This window comes from Mercenaria mercenaria, unplaced genomic scaffold, assembly GCF_021730395.1.
Source record: "Mercenaria mercenaria strain notata unplaced genomic scaffold, MADL_Memer_1 contig_4984, whole genome shotgun sequence".
NCBI lineage: Eukaryota > Metazoa > Mollusca > Bivalvia > Venerida > Veneridae > Mercenaria > Mercenaria mercenaria.
In genome coordinates, this window is record NW_026463258.1 from 7,485 (window position 1) to 27,550 (window position 20,066).

Sequence of the window (20,066 nt, forward strand, 5' to 3'; positions counted from 1 at the left end):
ACAGCTGCTTTCAACAAAGTGTTCTAAATTAAATATTACGGCTGATTTCAACCAAGTGTTCCAATTTTGCATTGTACAACTGATTTTAACATAGTGTTCTAAGATTGCATGATACAGCTGATATCAACAAAACATACGGCAATAAGTATTAAAACAGAGTTCAATAGACTGTTAGAAGTATTTTAACTTGATAGGAATAAAGTTATTTTGAGGGGGAGAGGTAGTGTTCTGCTGTACATTTTTGGTATATTTTATGAAATTCTTTATGAACTTTGATTTTAATAACTATAAGTAAGGGGATGTAAATTGTTATAATATTGTATGGAATTCTTTTAGTTTTTTTGATTTCTAATAATTGTATGTAGTTGGAGTCTATGCAATTCGACATGTCCGGACATGTAACATGTTAAGGTAAATCTAAACTAATAAAAGATAGATATATAATGGAATAACGGTATTTGCAAATTGGAAATCTCTTGTCTGAAGATGTCGAACGCTATGTCGCTTTAATGATACATTACCAGCGATTACGCATAAGGACCTTTGAATAGAAATATCTAACTGAGATGTCAAACACATTTTACAATTAGCATACTAGTTACATGACTCTAATCAAACACATTTTACTATTAGCACACTGGTTACATGACTTTAAATCAGTAAATAGGGATTAGTTTGGGTCATCAAAGATTTACTTAGACACCCTTTTTCTGTATTACGGGCAGTTTTATGGCAGTCAGTTAATTTGCTTACTTGCCAAATCCTGTTTTAGGGTCCGAGACGAACAAATTTTTATGTATGCATTTTTCATTGGTCAGTTGAATTTGTAATAAGATTTTTAATTGGATAATTTTGAAAAAAATAATCAACCGTTTCCAAATACTTTATAAGCACATCAGCTACCCCGAGAAAACCAAAACTCTGGCTTCGTAGAAAAATAAATGTTATTGGGAGCTGAAAGGTTTTTTATTCTTTTCCTAGGTAAGTCAAATTTTGTACTCTGTATTTTTTCACCTTTTGTAAAATCTGGATTGGTAACTTTTAAATTTTAACAGAGATCTAATCTTAATGCTAGACACATGTGTATTGAAATTGTTTGTTTTATATATATCCAGCTATTCAGAGAACTACTTAGTATTTTTGTTCATGTGTAAGATTTGTACTTCTATAGTTTACTTTTATACATATGCATTTCGCTATTCAGAAAAATTCAAATAGTTTGGTTTTGAGTAAGATTTAGTAGATTCTTTTTACTGTTGATTTATTACAGAAATTATGTTTTATTTCGATCTTCTCAGATCGTTCAGCACGACTTTTATGTCGTGTTATTGGTACTGTTTAGTTTCTGAACAAGAGCATTTCGGCCTGGGTGGTTCCAATACTCCCGCTTTTATAGCTTTGGGTATTGTATAATCACCCCTTGGATATAGCGTCTGCTTTTTAATTTTGTCTTTTGGCAGTTTCTGTGATATGCAGGCTCCATAACCTCAGATCCCCTTTCTAAATTCCAGTTTGTTTAGTTCTGCTCATTGTTTTCTCGTTTAGGGCAAACCCATTATTTATACGCCGCTTTTCATGGAATTACACACTAGTGTAGCATTGAAGGTTCCATGTGCACCGCCGTATGAACAAATCTGCGGATGTCTCTAAATTGTTTCTTGTACTTTTAACATGTGTAAATGTTGAGTTCTGCTTAATCCGGGGCTAGAGGGCGTGAACGATAGCATGCATTTCCACTACCGTCCATGAACAGGCTGAATCAAACCGAGCCTGCAACATTTTCGTTTTTGTTGTGTTGAGCGACCTGTGGAGTTTCCACTTTTTCTATTTATAATGAAATCTGAACTAGTTATTATTCACATAGAGAAAAGAAACTTATTGAGGAGTACTCTTTCTTGATCACTTAAAGTGTACTTTCATTAAGAACTTGTCGCTTAATTTGCGTCTTTTGGTCTATTTTAGTAATATTCTAGGCCGTGAGTACTCTTCATAGGAAAACAAATTTAAAAGAGTAAAAGACGTGCAGAAAAGAGTTCTAAAGAGTTTGAGTGATGCTGAACATTCCATTAACTAAAACCGAGCTACTATTATTTTCGTGGATGCGTTCCGTTCTATAGTTTTTATCAGCTATCACTAAAACAGTATGAGGGTAAAGGGACTGTCAAAAGTTTGATACATGTATTTATGGTAATTTAGTAAATTTAGCCTGTATTTTGAACTTGTGTTACGTTTGGAATTCAATAACTGTTGGTTTATACTGGCTACAGAGATACTGACAATGCTAATTTTATCATTCGTGCACAAAAAAAAATCAACATATTGAATTCGGTATTATATTGTTCGGGTCGTATTACAGCCATTTAATGGTTTGTACTTATTCCACTGCAAATGAGAAGTCTTTCAAAACTATTTACTGATTAAGTTTGGGGTCTTATAGAAATCTAGCGACTAACTCATTACAAACCCACTTTTAGGGATGTCACATTACATCACCATATAAGGGTAGAGACTTGTATTTGTGTCTGGGTTTGTTTTGGTTAGATTTAGAATACGTGAAACCTGCGAACATGTCTCTTAACTGCTCCACGTTATATTTAAACATTCAAAAACTTCACAAAAAGCAGTTTCTATACATGATAATAGCATTTGATATAAACTCATTTATAAATGGTATCTTTTATTCATTTTTTTTATTCAAATCTATTGCATGTTTTAATTCGAGTTTAAAATTAACATTAAATGAGTAGTGTTGTTTTTAGTATATACTGGGCATAACGCTATGGTCTAGGGAAACGTGGATATAATGCTCCACTTGCATTAACTATATTTAAAGCCAAAATGATTTTTTGTTTCATATACATATATATATACCGTACTACTAGGGTGATTATAACACAAACTGTTAAAACGACGAATATAATTACTACCCAAACCCAGTACATGTAATCGTTTTGGTTTTCACTCTTTTTCTCCTCATTGTTAAAAACTTCGTCAACAACTGTATCAGAAAGGTCTTTCGATGTGTTTTCCGCTACTGTATTGTACCACTCAGTGTCGTTAGGTAACCATGTATCATTTTGTATAGATTTGACGTAATTTGTTCCCAATGTGTCTACCGACGTTCCAAACAAAGTCAAAACTGCAGATTTAAATTGTAAAAGGTGTCCTGAAAAAATGTTAAAACAATGACGAATGAAAATTGATTAGGAAATAAGTTAAGTGAATTATTTCGTGTAAATATTCAAATTTTTTTATAATGTAATAGTGAATCACTTTTTTCATGCAAACTAGATTGTAATTGACTGATCAATATGTCTTGTATTCCGGTCTTTCATCAGACATAAAACTTACATTAGTAAACCGGAATAAAAATGAAGCATTCCCTCAGTAACAAAACTTTCCTATTTCTATTTATATACGTATCAATATGTAATACTATGTTTAAGTTATGAGTTGATTATAAAAATGTCTTCCCTAAATTGTGCGTCCATTTGATATATTCTAAAAAAGTGTAAACTCACTAGTTTTTGGCTCTTTTCCTTTGCGGAAAAGTAATAACCACCTTCCTGTAGGATTTTCACCCCAGAAGTGCACTGATGTGAAATTCCAATTCCTATATACACGCCTTCTCAGGGCATCAGCTGTCTTATGTCGGACGTGACTTTTCCTGTTCAGTAGGTAAGAGCATGTCTTAGAAGGAGAACACAGAACTATGTCGAACAATGGTTCTTTTTTCGTATTATATTTTAGACTAACTTGCACATGCTCTAAAAATCTAATGCAATTTTCTTCCTTCTCGCAACTGTCCAATCGTAGAGATATAACCAATGTATCTTCTGAAATAAATCTGGAAAAGAAAGACCAGAAATAATTTGTCCCCTCTTTCCTACTTGTATCAGTAATTAACTAGGTAAAAATATATGACCAAAACTCACAACAGCGTGTACGAAGACCACCCACAGCCTGACACATGTATTTTAACTTTATACTGGATGCCAACGTGACGTTTCATGATTTATTTGGACTATTTGCCTTCGTTAATCAAAACAAGGTAAATAACGCAACTGATTACGTCTTTTTTAAGAAAACTCAGCTGCTGGGCAATATTTTGAAACAGAACAAACGAAGAGGAAAAACCACAGGTTGCTCAACACGACATGAATAAAAATGTTAGAGGGTCCATTTTATTGAGTCTATTATGGACGATAATGGAAATGTATGTTACCGTTGCCGCCTTCTAGCCCCGGTCCGAGCATTACGCAACATTTTCACATGTTACAAGTACCAAAACAAAATTTAAAGACACCCACAGATTCATTCATACGGCGGTGTATATGAAACCTTCAAGGATACATAGAGTGCAACTGCATGAAAAGCGGCTGAGGTTAGTTTAGCCATATGTTGTCAGAGAGAAATAGGTTCGACATAACAAGAGCAAATGGGTTGGGACCAAGTTATTTCAACATTAGCGGTTGCTTCCCCTTGAAAGTTATCCAAAACGTTGTTTGTTGGTTCATTATCAGTTTATATATGTAGACATCAGTTTAAAAACATTAAAATTACTGACCGCATTTTACTATCACTTTCATGAACTGTTTGTTCATTTTGTGATGACACCGTTTTCCAGGTTTTCGCTTTCAGTACCATTGATGTAGCGTTGATTAATCCAAAACCAAAGTAAGGATCATCTATAAAAGAGTTGCATGCTGTATTTCTTTTTATGATAACATCTAAACGATACAGTGGTGTCGCGTCAAACATTGGCTTCCGCTATTCATTTCTATGATTCAAGTTGCAAAATGTGCAATAATGATATTGACGTTAATATACTACTTGTACGCTACAAAAAGAAGAGTTTGCATCACATTGAATCTGATAATATGTATGGCCCGCCCGCTTAACTCAATAGGGAAAGCGCAGATCCCCGGGCGGGGCGTATGTTCTCCTTGACGGTTTGATAAAAGACACTGTGTCTGAAATCATTCGTCTATCACCTCTGATTCATGAGGGGAAGGTGGCAGTTACTTGCGGAGAACAGGGTTGTACTGGTAGAGAATCCAGGAACACCGGGTAGATTAACTGCCCACCGTTACATAACTGAAATACCGTTGAAAAACGGCGTTAAACCCATAACAAACAAACAAATAAACTGATGATAGGTGATGATACCTATTTTTATAGTACAATCTTCTGACACTGCACTCGAATTAGACAATTAGAAGTTCTGGGCATGCGCAGTAAATTTTATCGCGTAGTCATTACTCTATTGTTGAGTTAAAAACGCACATCGAATACGATATACACCTCAAAATTTTCAATAAAATAGTGATCTTACAAGATGATTATGCTTAAAAATATGTAATTTTGCAAATAAACTATTTTAGAAAATTCTTTACTTTGGTAAGTTTACATGTGTCGCCATCTTGGATCAACAAGTTAACCTGTGAAGAAGGGGTTACGGTAATAGAATAAATTAGAGATTAAGCTCATGCGCATTTCGCTTACTCTTGTCGTTCGACCTTGGAACTCTACTTACTCTAGTAACTCGAGTAAGATATCCGAAAACGCTCAAGAAGGCTACGGCCCAAACGTAAATATAATTTATAACAAAACGTCATCATGTCTAAATTGAATTATAAACAAAGGCATCAATTATCAAACTTACACTGTTGCCCTGCTGCATTTCTTTTTCTCCGCCCAGTGTGTTGAAGACTTTCGAACGACGATGACAGAATCGTAATGTATTGTAAATCCCTCATGGTTAGATCAGAACTGAAAAAAAATCAATTTAACTGGTATGAAACTTCTAACAACTACACATTAATAAAATTATTTCAGTACTGATTATTGAAAAACAAATACGTAGAGACCGTACCATAGCTCTTCGCATTCTTCGGTTTTTCAAAAAAAAGTGGTTTTTACAAGAGCACCGGTTACGATTAAAAATGTAAACAACGGACTCTGTCTGTAAATTATTTGAATGAATGAGTGATCGTCGATCTTAGTCATAATATTGATTGACAGTGAATGCTAATGATTCCTTGTGTTGCAGAAAGGTATTTAGTTTGTAACTGTAATTTCCTATCAATTGATATCCTCTCGAAACTGGTAAAGTAACTGCTTATATTTGGACAAAGCCCATTGTCTTTGCCATTCGCCAGCTACTAAAAAGGCAAATATATAAGATTCAGTGTAAGTTATATTTCACTGGTACTACCAGTTAGTAAGTTCATACTCTAAAAAACACGTTAGAGAAATTTTGGCAGTTTTGGCCGATAAAAATGTTTACAGCATTAGATTATATTTTTTTCTTTACACGAAAGTTGCCGTTAGGTAACAAAGCGAATACGCCGATAATCCGGAGTAGGCCGATTATGTGTTATTGTCACAAAACTGTTCCAGTTCACGTAATGTAATCGGTGCACTTATACTGCCTAACTATAGCTACTGCTGTTATAGGGAAGTGGTAGAGTGTCTGTCTCAGGTGTGAGAGGTCCTGGGTTCGAGTCCCAGTTACAGCTTAACAATTTTCATTCTGCTACAGCATCTTTTTGCTGTTAAAGGACTGTTCCAGTTGTTTTATATTTTTAGCACACAGTATCATGGATCATTATTTAGAAATCCAGATCACAGTTGAATATTAAATCAAATGCAACCAAGAAGAAAATATGCGCTATATTATGTCCCTTTGATGTTTCTGCTCTCCAGGTTCAAAAAGAGTTACATTTCCCTGATCACAAAATTTTCTTTTACATGAAAATATTAAATGCTCATAACTCTATGTTTTTGCTTATTGTCAATATATCTATTTTTGAGAAATATATGGACATTTGTCTTCATTTCAAATTTTTTTAACTTCATAACTATGATTTGAAAAACTTAGGTACTATCTCTAAAATACGATTATTTACTAGTAGTTTGTAAGTGTCTATTATAAGTTTGAATGAGTGTTATACTTGTTTATACTGACATCATTTATCTTGCCTGTAACTTATGATTGTGAGAAGCAAGTTTTATCTATTACAGTGATTATTCTTAAGAGGCTTTTGTCGTGTCGCTGACACTTTACTCGCGTATACTGCTCTCTTTTTATTATGTACTGTATAATCAATGATGCAACAACATGTTTAGCTTAATATTCAAAATACAGCAACAAATTAATATTCCATACTTTGCTTGTAAAGCTAAGGCAAATATTCCAGAAGCCAAAGCCGCGGATGCCGATGTTCCCATAAAGTTGTCGCATTTCCCGCCATGTGTTGTGGATTCCTAAATAGATATATAGAAGACAATATATCAATTATACACATATGTATTACTAGCTAGTACTTTCCTTTTTACTTGTATAAAGGAAGTTTACTTATCTTCTTAGCATTCCAGTATAATATACCTTACTTATATCATCCTATAGTTCTAGTATAGCAGTTAAAATAAACATTATACTTATTTCAATGTAGACATATGTGTATTATTGACATATCAGTCACTACAAAGAAACAGGTTATGAAATACCAATGTTTTCGAGCCTTCGTGTGTATTAAATTCCCCATACGTAGATGCCAATGTGCACGCGCAAGGAATTGCATATGCCGGTTTTGAACCATTTGCTCCAACACTGGAAATGGTAATTGTGTAAATGCTATTCGCCAGAGCTTCCATGTTACAGTCATACACAGGTCCTTTGTTGTTCCCTGCAGAAAATACATAAACACTCCCTTTGCCTTTTCTTCCCTGTAAAAAAGCAAAACCAGCTCATTGAACACGCTTGAAAAATATAATGAAAGAGAAACTTTCTTTGATTGTGTACGTTTTTATCATGTAAAAATGATATTTTATGCATAAAATGATTTGTGAGGTAACCGTCAGCCGCTTTTCAAGACAACCGGGGAAAAACTTGGTTATAATACGAGGGATGTTCGAAAAGTAATGCAACTGAGTCTGTATTTTGCAATGTATGTTCATCTTGTTAACATTCATCTTTATTTTGACCAAATGGCTTCTCGTCTTCTTGCTAGCAATTACTCAGTACCTCATCTAAAAAGGGATCATTTGACTCCTATTTTCGGGTACATATAGATTACTAGGCGTTCAGAAAAGGACAAAAAATTTTCGTTCAGAAGTTAAAAAGAAACGTAGGATTTTGTAATGTTTCCTCAAATTCCTGATAACAGATATTTTTTCACTTTGAAAATGTTAACAGCTGGGTGCATTACATTATTAATTTCTAAATATTTGAGTAAATTAGCATTTTCTTTTCACATCGTGTGATTGTTATTATATTTACATTCCAAAGATTTTGCCTACGAAAACTCCTGTTTGAATTTTCACATTTTTCCATACTACGAGATACCTACGTCAGCTTTGAGAGTTCTTTTTCCTCACGAAAATAGAAAACAAATATATGATTTACAGAGGCAAAACTGCGTAATATTCCCACTTTTGGTTGTTCAATAATTGAGCTCAACTACATTTTATAGCTATCCAAACAAAACGTCTACAACTTAAATTGCCTTTATTACTATTGAGAACACCCTTATCAAACGTACACAGCAAAGTTATTTATTGTTTGATTCTAGGTTTACACTTGATATAATCTAAATATCAATCTTTAAATTTGTGTTCCAATAGTTTATTTAACTCAGAGAATGAGAAAATATGAATATTGTTTGTATTTCTTTTCGAACATACCTCGTTCTCGATAGAATTTATCCAAAACTGTTGTTAACTTAAATTTCCAAACAATAATTTAATGCTTGAAATATTGATGTATAGAAATGACAAAGACTGTCTAACAAAGGAGGATACATACTTTTTTTTCCAAAAAAAATTCACTCCTACTAAATTCAATTTAATTTCATACAAGGAGGCCTAATACAAGAAATATCTAGCACCTAAAACACAGAGACGGCAACACCTCTCCCAAAACGCACATTTATGAATATGCAGGTATGTTATAAAGCTAAACCTTTTTCGCGCCTTCTTCTAACGCAGCTCTCATCTCTGGAGTGGCCGATTTAAATTTATTATGCAGATTGAAACTGCAAGAATAAATATCTATCCCGTCATTTTCGTATGAAATTGCTGATGGAATATGTTCTACTGAAAATGCAAACCCTTCGACTGCCCAGGCTGTAGGATTCTCCTCAAGTCTAAATACCTTTAGAGCTGAAAATACAACCCAAAGGTGTTCATTCATTCATCATGTCCATAAATAATCCCACCCTACCAAAAATAACAAGTTAATGAAGTATTGCCATGCAATAAAAAGTCCCCTACTGGAAGGCACCTAATTTTCTCTACTGCAGTATAGCATAATGAACTGATATCTGTCAATGATGTATAAACAATATTGTACTATATATACAGTATGCTAAAAACAAAAGACTTGGATTAAAATTTGTATATAGAAAACCCTATAGTTGTTTTCATATAGCATATTTGGCCGATTATCAAAAAGGTAACGTTATTTATAGAAGAAAAAAAAAGAAAAAAAAAACAAGAGCTGTCACTAATGGTGACAAATGCCCCCGCAGCACCTTGACCTTTGACCTGGTGACCCCAAAGTCATAAGGGGTGGTGTACTCAATATGTACTATCAGTATGTGAAGTTTGAAGGTCCTGGGTGCAGTGGTTCGCAAGTAAAGTGTCTTCATGCAAAAAGTTAACGTTGGCCTCTGTGACCTTGACTTTTGATCTGGTGACCCCAAAGTCAGTTGGGATTGTTTACTCATAAAGTACTATCAGCGTGTAAAGTTTGAAGGCCCTGGGTGAAGTGGTTCGCGAGTAAAGTGCCTTCATGCAAAAAGTTAACGTTGGCCTCTGTGACCTTGACCTTTGACCTGGTGACTCCAAAGTCAGTAGGAGTGGTGTCCTCAATAAGTACTATCAGCATGTGAAGTATGAAGGTCCTGGGTGCAGTGATTCGCGAGTAAAGTGCCTTCATGCAAAAACATTAACGTAGTGACGAACGAACTAACTAACGAACGAACGAACTAACGGACGGACAGTTGAAAACTAATACATCTGCCTTCGGGGGCATACAAATCCATGTAAGTCCACACAAAACTCTTTACCAGGTAGAGATAGGTCAAAATACACCTAAAAATTTGATGTAACATGCATGTTGTAACCACAGAAAACTTGTCTTGATTTTTCCCTACGGCCTGTAATAAGTAAGTTACAATATAAGCTATTTATAGTAAAAACAAAGGAAAATAACTCTTAAAAACAAGAGTGCCTCATAGTGGTGAATATTTGTGCCAAGTTATATCAAAATCCCTCCATGCATAAAGAAAAATTGCTCTGGACAAAGTCAATCTTGAATTTGGCATTTGACCCCTAAGCGTGACCTTGACATTAGACCTAGGAATCTGGTTCTTGTGCACAACAATCTGTCTCATAATAGTGAACATTTATGTCAAGTAACATCAAAATCCCTCCATGCATGAAGAAGAAGTTTATATATATGAAATACTGGATCATTTAAAACAAATATGCATGAGAAAGAGAAAAAAAACCCTCATTATATGGTCGGGACAGTGCTTTGAGTAATTGTTCTTAGGGTATGAATCGTGTTTAAAGGAATCGTGTTGACCGAGCCTTTCGCAAGTTTTTACACATCCGCGTTTATTTTTTCATATCGCTATGCTTCAATAATCAATTTACAAACCTGCTAATTTTGAATCAAAAGCAATTCCAGAAGAGCAATGGTTATTGCCAAATTCTCCAGCTATAAGTCCTGCAGCCATGGTTCCATGACTACAAAAACATTTATCAAATCAAAATATTTTGTTAAGGATTTTTTGTTTAACTATCGTGTTTAAACAGCAATTCATTCTTTGTTTGATCATGGGGACCTGTAATATACAAATGAATGAATCAGGAATGATTTTCTAAATCACAATTATGTAAGACTTTAAAAGCTAATCATAAAACAAACATAATGTGTCAGCACTCAATATATTACATTGTATGTACGTTGTTTTGACATAAACAGTTATTAAGTATTCTTATAAATAATATGAAGAATCAGTTGCCTAGTAATTTCTTCTGTTTCCCAGTAACTCTGAAAGCGTTGGGGATTTACATCACTATGGTCTCCATCCACGAAACTATATGAAAAATTCTTGTCCTGAAAAATAAAGATCATTAGAGGAAACATTTTTGTAAATATTTTGCAAATTATTTTGGTAGAAGAAGTATGATAACTTCGAAGAAATACACTCAGTATACATGCAAATAAGCAGTTTTGATCTGCAATATTTTCGTAAAATTGAAAAAGTGGAAACTCCACAGGTTAGGGTTAGGATTTAGCAAGTTTATTAGTTCGGCTAAGTATAAATTAGTATCCTCCAATCATTTGTTAAGTAAACACAATATATCTGGCTTGTAATGCTTCTTCTTTTACCCGTGTGTAATTTAATGATATCTGGAAAAACCTCTAAGTGTGTACATGTACTATAAAAATGATCCTTACTAAATTTTTTGTCAAGTCTGGATGCTCCATTTCTACACCTATATCAACCACTGCCACGCGTACTCCAACTCCTGTGTAGCCGAGTGACCAAGCTTCTTGGACATCCATGCCATAATACGGCCAGCATTGTTTGCTCTACATTGACAAGAAATTAATTATCACAGACAAAGTAAAACATATTGAAACATGTGAACGAAGTATTGCTATGCAATGCAAAGTCCCCTACTGGCAGAAAAATTAATTTTCTCTACTGCAGTATAACATAATGATCTGATATCTGTCAATGATGTATAAACAGTATTGTACTATATATATAATAATTTATGTTATAATACAACACTAGGATTAAAATTTGCATATACAAATTTTTACAGTTAATGATTGCTTATAACATGTATAAATATAAAAAAGTATTTAATTTCAATTTTGACATTTCATTTTGAAATTGGTGGGAAAATGAGAAAAAAAAGAAGAAATTATCATAATAAAAGGAAGTAATTCTGAAAACAAACACAAATATTTTTTGTTGATTTGGTCCATATGACACATGAGCTTTTATTAATCAATGTTGACTTTTGAGCTAAGGGATCTGGGTATTGCAAATGACACATTGCCACATTATGGGAGCATTTGCGTCATGTAAAATTAAAATCCCTTCATGGATGACAAAGTTATGAACCATAAAGGAAAAAACCTAATGACCTTTTGACCTCTGACTGTGGCTTTGATCTTTGAATTAGGGTTAAGGGTGTTGCATAAAACAAATTATCTCATTATGGGAAACATCTGTGCCAAGTAATATTAAAATCCCTTTATGAATGACAGTGTCATCGACCATACAGGAAGAATCTTTTTGACCACCAAGTATGACATTGACCTTTGAGCTAGGGGTCTTGGTATAGCGCATGACATGTCGTCTTATTATGGTGTACATTTGTAAAGTAATATTAAAACCCCTTTCAGGATTGTTTATTTACAGAACGGACTGGAAAAAAGCTCTGTTGACATTTGACCACCAATTGTGACCTTGACCTTTGGTCTAGGGCTTCGGGTTTTGCGCATGACACGTCGTCTCATCATAGGGAAAATTTATGCCAAGTAATATAGTAATCTCTTGATGGATGACAAAGTTCTGGACCAGACACAAAACAGACCCTATTAATGCCATGCTTAGCCGCCAAGTGTGAACTAGACCTTTTAGCTAGGGGTCTGACAGTTGTGCATAACACATTGTCTTATTATTGGGTACATTTGGGCCAAGTAATATTAAAATCCTTTCATGGATTGCTGATTTACAGACCGGTCAGGGAAAAAAAGCTCTTTTGTCATTTGATCTCCAACTGTGACCTTGACCTTTAAACTAAGGGTCCGGGCTTTGCGCATGACCCCTCTTCTCATCATTGGGAACATTAAAATCCCTTGATGAATGTCATAGTTATCGACCGGACACCAAACTGTGGACGGACGGGCAATCCTATAGTCCCCGAAACTAGTTTTCAACATGTAGAGGACTAATAACAAAACATCTGTTTATTTGTTTGACTTGGAATCGCTGTAACATTTGTATTGATTTAAACATTTATGAATATTTCGTACTAACATGTGCAGATGTTCGAGGTCGCAGAATCCATCGTCCAAATGTAGTCTGAGACTGCGAAAGGCTACCATTTCTCCAAGGGTAATACTTGACGATAACTTTCTCTCTCTTCTTAACATGTAAAATCTAATAATAGATAAATATTTCTTATAAGCAATGAATTTTGATCCAAGAATTATTTTTGTTAGTTAGTCTATCACACAAGGTCAGTGACTTTATCACCCGGTTATCACAAAATTAAAATAATATATGACTTAATCGTTTATATATAAATATCTATAAACAATAATTTAATGGGCCAGTTCAATTTTAACCCAGATAATGTATTTGTAAAAACGGGTATTAAAATAACTCAGTATAAGTTTAGCGGTCTTACTTTCTTAGCAAAGAACTCTTTAAAAGCTTTCATGTCTGGATGAAACACATTTGCCGGCTGATCACTTGGTTTCAAGTCCTCTTCAAACAAGAATATATTTGACACAAGCTGCAAGCATATATTATAATGATGTTAAAAGTAAGTAATATTGTTCGATTATTCAGTTTCAGTTTTTCGTTTATTTACATATGATCACTATATAAAACATGATTCAAAGTTTCAAAAAACGTGTATACTTAAAGATATCCAATGGCCATATCTTTCACTAAAATATTTCATCTGATAGAAATTTACTTAAAATGTATAACATCCTCATTAAATGCCAGTTTTTTTCGTGGTAGTGCACATTTATATCGTGTTTATCTATACATGTATATAGCATGTACTATTTGCTAATTTTATGTTTACATAAACTATTCGAAGCAATTGTTCATGTTTTTTAAATATGAAATTAGGATCTAATATGCCTTTAACATAATATTATTTCTAAGATAATAACGACTATGAAAATGTAATAAACGTAAACTTGCAAAATGAAAAAGAAAGTAAAGTAATAATATCGGAGCTTAATTTGAAACAACATCATCATCAATTTTCATGGCGCTCACTACTTACAGATACGTATGTCAGATACACATATATAGTGAACAACGTGCCAAAATATTTTTGAAAAATATTTGACCAACAAAACAGAGTATTGGCAATCGGAATACGGATTTCGTATTCAACAAACATTTGTAGAAAGCTTTGTTGGACCGAATCATATTCTTGGCATCTTTGTACTCTTCCCGTTTTGGCTATGTGAGAAATATGAATGGCCAAATAGGGGCTGACACGGATCACATTTTGCCAAATCTTCACAAAACGTAAAAATTGTATAATAGTAACTCTTTTCAGAAGCAACCGTGGTAAAATGTGTAAAAAGCGGATTCTGTCCCATATTTCTCAGAAGTTATGAAGAATATCCTCGGTCCTTGTTAAACGTTAGATGATATTTGTCACACGGTTATAATAATGGATCGTATTCATCAAAGGAAGAATGAGAATCACACTCTTGTTATCCGGATAATACGAAATGCTGTGATAATTCCAAAATGCTACAAAATGACAGATGAACGCTTCTGAAAATTTCAGGATTTTTGGTAAGTTGCTGTGGCTTTATAAAAGATCTTAACCACCAGATGTTGAAAAAAGAACGAATGGTGATTTGTTTCCATGGAACTGAAACTATTTTACTTTATTTTTGTGAATGCAATACACAGTATGTTAAATAGTTTACAAAATCCATGTAAGTTTAGTTTGAAAATTCATGCTTGTAATTCACTGTATATGCAGCTCTACCATTTCACTATCTAACATAGTTTAGAGTAAGTTGTTAACGTTTGCCTTTTTTTGTCAGAACCGTTTATATTGATCCTTGCGTGAAAAATGGATAATAGCCGAAAATGACCATGGATAATGCCCTACATGTGTTGTCTTTGAAAGTGGATAATAGCCGTCATTGACTTCTTTCATTTACATACCATTACACATTGACCAGTTTTGTGTGTGTGTGGACATGTTTTGGTGAATGAGTTTGTAACAACATGATGATATGAATTGTTAACGATTTTTAGCTCGATTTTTAGCTCGACTATTCAAAGAATAATAGAACTATTGGACTCACTCATGCGTCGGCGCCGGCGTCCCGATTTGGTTAAGGTTTTGTATGTAAACTGGTATCTCAGTAACCACTTGTGGGAATGGATTGAAACTTCACACACTTTTTCACTGTGATAAACTGACCTACATTGCACAGGTTCCAAATGTCTTTTTCGCTTTTTTACAAAATTATGCCCCTTTTTCGACTTAGAAATTCTTGATTAAGGTTTTGTATGTAAACTGGTTTCTCAGTAACCATTTGTGGGAATGGATTGAAACTTCACACACTTATTCACTGTCATAAACTGACCTACACTGCACAGGTTTTATAACTCTATTTTGCTTTTTTACAAAATTATGTCTCTTTTTCGACTTAGAAATTTGTGGTTAAAGTTTTGTATGTCTGCTGGTATCTCAGTTCTCACTAATGGGAATGGATTGAAACTTCACACACTTGTTCACTGTCATGATTTGACATGCACTGTGCATGTCCCATAACTCTATTTTGCATTTTTTCTCTATTTTGCATTTTTTCAAAATTATGCCCCTTTTTCAACTTAGCAGTTTTTGGTTTTGTTTTTCTATGTAAGCTGGTATTTCAGTATCCACTAATGGGAAAGGATTGAAACTTCGCACACTCAGTCATGAGTATCAGTCATGAACTGATAAGCACTGTGAAGGTTCCATAATCCTTTTTCCCATTTTAACAAAATTATGCCCCCTTTTCGACTTTTGTATTCATTCATTTGACAAGGCTGTTGAATAGTCGAGCATTGCTATCCTCCGACCGCTCTTGTTATACTGGTAACAGGCAAACCAACCTAATAGGTAGAGCATATCAAACCTATCGCAGATAAAGACTTTTTGCCTCATATGTTAAAGGAAAGAAATTTTAACATACTCTTTCCATTAATATAATTCTTACAATTACAGAGATAGTCCAAATGATGACTTTGGATAAAGACCCGATAAAGAATGCCGAAAAGATATGGCCATATATTGGCGCTTGTTTCAGTGCTGGTGGGGGGTACCCGGCAATCAACCTATACAGATCTTTGGCTCATTTGGAAATGGCTTTTGGAGTTTGACTGGAGGTTATCTTCAACCTACCAAGATCTACGAGACGTATAATACTGTCTTCAAAACTGCCCATGATTTTCAACACCACAAAACATACCACAGATTTTGAACAGCAGTCAAAATATTATGGTTTATTATAGCCCAAGGAACAAAGCAAAAAAAATGATCTCAGTTACAATTCATAACACCAACTTACAGAAGAAGAGGGAAGGGGATATTGAACAAATATTAGGTTAATGAACGTAGATCTTATCCTGTACACTGGGACCAACTCTTTATATTTCAGTATAGAAAGGCATGTGAGCCTTGTATTGCAGATGGAATTTTGGTAGGGGGACAACTTTGTATGGTAAAGTTAACAAGTGTACTAAATTATTCAGTACAATATCAAACTATTGTCAGTTAAGGGATTAAGGGAATGTACTAGTGTCAAGTTTTTGGGTTAACTATAATGGTGACAATATCTGAGGTATCTTCCAAGCAGTATACACGATGAAGGTTTCCTAGATATACTTGACTTGCTGTACCCCTAGACTTGCTTCACGTTTTAGACTTGCTTCGCTTCTTAGACGTGCTTCACTTCCTGGACTTGCTTCACGTCTTAGATTTGCTTCGGTTCTTAGACTTGCTTCGCTTCTTAGACTTGCTCCTCTAATTTAAATTGCTCCTCTCACTAGATTTGCTGCGCAACCTGGACTTGCTGCACTTGGAAGACTTACTCCTCCGAATTAGACTTGCTCTTGCTACTGAACTTGCTGCGCAACCTGGACTTGCTGCACTTGGAAGACTTACTCCTCCGAATTGGACTTGCTCCTGCTACTGGACTTGCTGCGCAACCTGGACTTGCTGCACTTGGAAGACTTACTCTTCCAAATTGGACTTGCTCCTTTAACTGGACTTGCTGCGCAACCTGGACTTGCTGCACTTGGAAGACTTACTCTTTCAAATTGGACTTGCTCCTTTTACTGGACTTGCTGCGCAACCTGGACTTGCTGCACTTGGAAGACTTACTCTTCCAAATTGGACTTGCTCCTTTTACTGGACTTGCTGCACTTGGAAGACTTACTCTTCCAAATTGGACTTGCTCCTTTTACTGGACTTGCTGCGCAACGTGGACTTGCTGCACTTGGAAGACTTACTCTTCCGAATTGGACTTGCTACGCAACCTGGACTTGCTGCGCTTTGGAGACGTACTCCTCTAACTGAAACTCTTAAGTTTCGTTAGTGACAATACTGGAGGTTTCTTTCTAAACCTTATTTTTTTCTCTCTTTTTTTTATTTCTATTCCATTTCAAGTATAAATACAAAACGCGCGAACCGGATAGAGAGACGCCATTGTGACGTCACGCGAACAAAAATAGCATACATAAAATGGCGGCAAATTGTGTTTGTTTTATACAAATAAATTGATATTTTTGACAACTAGCTTCTATGAATTCACAGCAGTTTTCAACATTTTCCAGCAAAACTGACCTGTTAAAGTGCCATTATTTTCAGTCTTAAAATGCTAACAGACCCCTAGCATACTTAATTTCTAAATATGGGTGTACCCCCCCCCCCCCCCCAAACACACACACACACACACACACACACACCCTGTGGAATCTCAGCACATTTAAATTCAGGTGTTAAATTTACCTGTTCTGGCTTGTTTAATTTTTTACCAAAATCTAGCAGAAAAGATACAGGCGTGTAGGCTTTAGAACCTTCTGACAGCGGACTTGAGATTTAAAACAGAATTTTACAATGATAAAGACATTTACCCTTTTGATAAAATGTGTCAGGAACATCTGGTACTGACAAATGTGTATAAAACATTACCTTGGGCATGCCACAGCCATTAGTTACCACATTTTATGAGTATACTTCTTCAATATACAACAATCGGTACCTTTAGAACAGCATATGCAAAATTTCAAATTACAATATTGGCTATTATCCTCATAGCATTTCGGGCTTTATCTTCGAAATTTCTATGAACACTTGGGTCAGTATCCATCGACTACTACATATGCTTATATATTTGTCAATGTGGGTTATTTGATATAAAATAAAAACTTTTGAACATGTTCGTATCATTTTTTATATAATAACTGAATAATACAAAATAATATTCATTACCGAAAGTTCATTAAATGAGGTTGACAACGCTTTCAATCGCCAAACTCATTCTCTAAAGCAAAATGTACACATTGTTTGGGGCTTTCCATACTGAACAATATGTCCCATATTCAAATAGTTTAATGCAAATGGTACAGCTTCTAAACCATGTTGAATCAGTTATAATACTTTAAATAATCAGAATGAGTAATAAGAAAATATAGACAAAAACAATCTCCATACCAAGTTTGACATTTCCTCCAGTTTGTAGCATTTTGGAATTATCACATCATTTCGTATTATCTGGATAACAAGGGTGAATCATCTAAAATTTGCCCAACGTAGCAAAAGTCATATTGTATATATTTACTAAAGTGTAACGCACTGTTATCTTTATGCGCTTTTATCTGAAACCAGTGATAAATACTACACAGACGAAGGATCACAAGCAAATCTGTATCATCTGTTATGAGTCTTAATTTATTTTGTTACTTCCTTATTGAGTTATAAGAGAACAGCGTAACAGTATATGAGCCGTGCCATGAGAAAATCAACATATTGGATTTGCGACCAGAATGGATTCAGACCAGCCTGCGCATCCATGCTGTTTGCTAACAGGTTCTTTAATTGCAATAGGCTTTGAAAGCGAATAGCATGGATCCTGACCAGACTGCGCGGATGCGCAGGCTGGTCTGGATCCATGCTGGTCGCAAAGACACTATGTTGGTTTTCTCATGGCACGGCTCATATGCCTTTGAACTTATTTAATCCATAATTACACTTTTGAGAATATCAATGTCACCGTAATCTTTTGTAATTTACCAGACCTAAACAAATGTATATCCTTTATACTGTATTTGTTAAAATAAGATTTCTAATTTTCGCTTAATAAATGAAACGTGGCCTTCAATAGTTTTAATACAATTTTATTCATAAACGAAGTTTATACCTTTCTTTTGTATCTAAATCCAAATCTTGGAGCCTCTATTTTAATTGTATCAATCCATTCCTCTTTTATCTGAATCATATACTCCTGTATGTTATTTTTCTCCTTTTCTGATGACACTAAAGTGAATGGCAAAACAGCAAGCAAAAGTGCTGTTGTAATTATTTCAATTAACTTCATTTTTCCTTTCAATCTAAATACTTTTTTCACTTTGCGCACATTGAATAGTATAATTTTAAATATACCTTTTCGTAAACAACCATATCTATAATATCTCATTCGCGATAAAATGACTTGCGTAAGTTAATATCTACTGTTGATAGATTTAACATGTTACGTTTAACACGTACGTTTTGTGTGAAATATTATGCACATAAGATATATCCAGTCTATTCAAAGTTGACGCGTACAATCTTTCCCATGATAATGGTGGATTTGTTGACTGCATTTGGTAAATTTATAACTCACAATGTTGAATCCTGCGTGACAGTTTTCACGTTAAAGTATTTTGCTATGATTTCACATACGAAGTATTATCTAAGAATTGAAACATAAAGGAGATAATACTATCTGATGCAGCTTAACATGTGCAATGAGTGTACGTATTCTTTCAGGTCATTGATTAACAATAGATGTAAACACTCAATCCCAATGTCATTGATTATAACTCTACTGGGGTTATGAAAACACCTCACATACAACTAAAATTAAGCGGACTCGAGTTCACACCCTATAAACGACTGTATTCCCCACCTTCCTCTTGCGAGTGATCAAAACAATAAACTGACAGCTAAAAGTTGAAAAACAGCATTTTAAAGTGACTGATTTGCTTTGAAGGTATATATATTTA

General features: G+C 34.5%; 1 protein-coding gene across 1 annotated transcript; it reads right to left on the reverse strand.

Annotated features, from left to right (window-relative positions):
• Positions 1 to 2,647: 2,647 nt before the first annotated feature.
• On the reverse strand, positions 2,648 to 19,732 carry LOC128554376 (neuroendocrine convertase 2-like). Its single transcript, XM_053535661.1, has 13 exons — positions 19,220 to 19,732; positions 13,450 to 13,557; positions 13,077 to 13,199; positions 11,477 to 11,611; positions 11,037 to 11,131; positions 10,670 to 10,758; positions 8,966 to 9,165; positions 7,513 to 7,731; positions 7,172 to 7,269; positions 5,666 to 5,772; positions 4,568 to 4,688; positions 3,522 to 3,847; positions 2,648 to 3,166 (listed from the first exon to the last, which is right to left on the reverse strand). Exons 1-13 carry the CDS (start codon positions 19,493 to 19,495, stop codon positions 2,778 to 2,780), a joined length of 2,286 nt encoding a protein of 761 aa, XP_053391636.1. The 5' UTR covers positions 19,496 to 19,732; the 3' UTR covers positions 2,648 to 2,777.
• Between the last annotated feature and the right edge of the window lie 334 nt (positions 19,733 to 20,066).

Excerpts from the sequence above, each read along its gene's own strand:
- LOC128554376 (XM_053535661.1), bottom strand. The coding sequence starts at position 19,495 with ATGAGATATTATAGATATGGTTGTTTACGAAAAGGTATATTTAAAATT. Across the intron at positions 13,558-19,219 it reads GATTTAGATACAAAAGAAAG|CTTGTGTCAAATATATTCTT; the intron begins GTATAAACTTCG and ends ATATGCTTGCAG. Across the intron at positions 5,773-7,171 it reads GCCTTAGCTTTACAAGCAAA|TTCTGATCTAACCATGAGGG; the intron begins GTATGGAATATT and ends ATTTTTTTTCAG.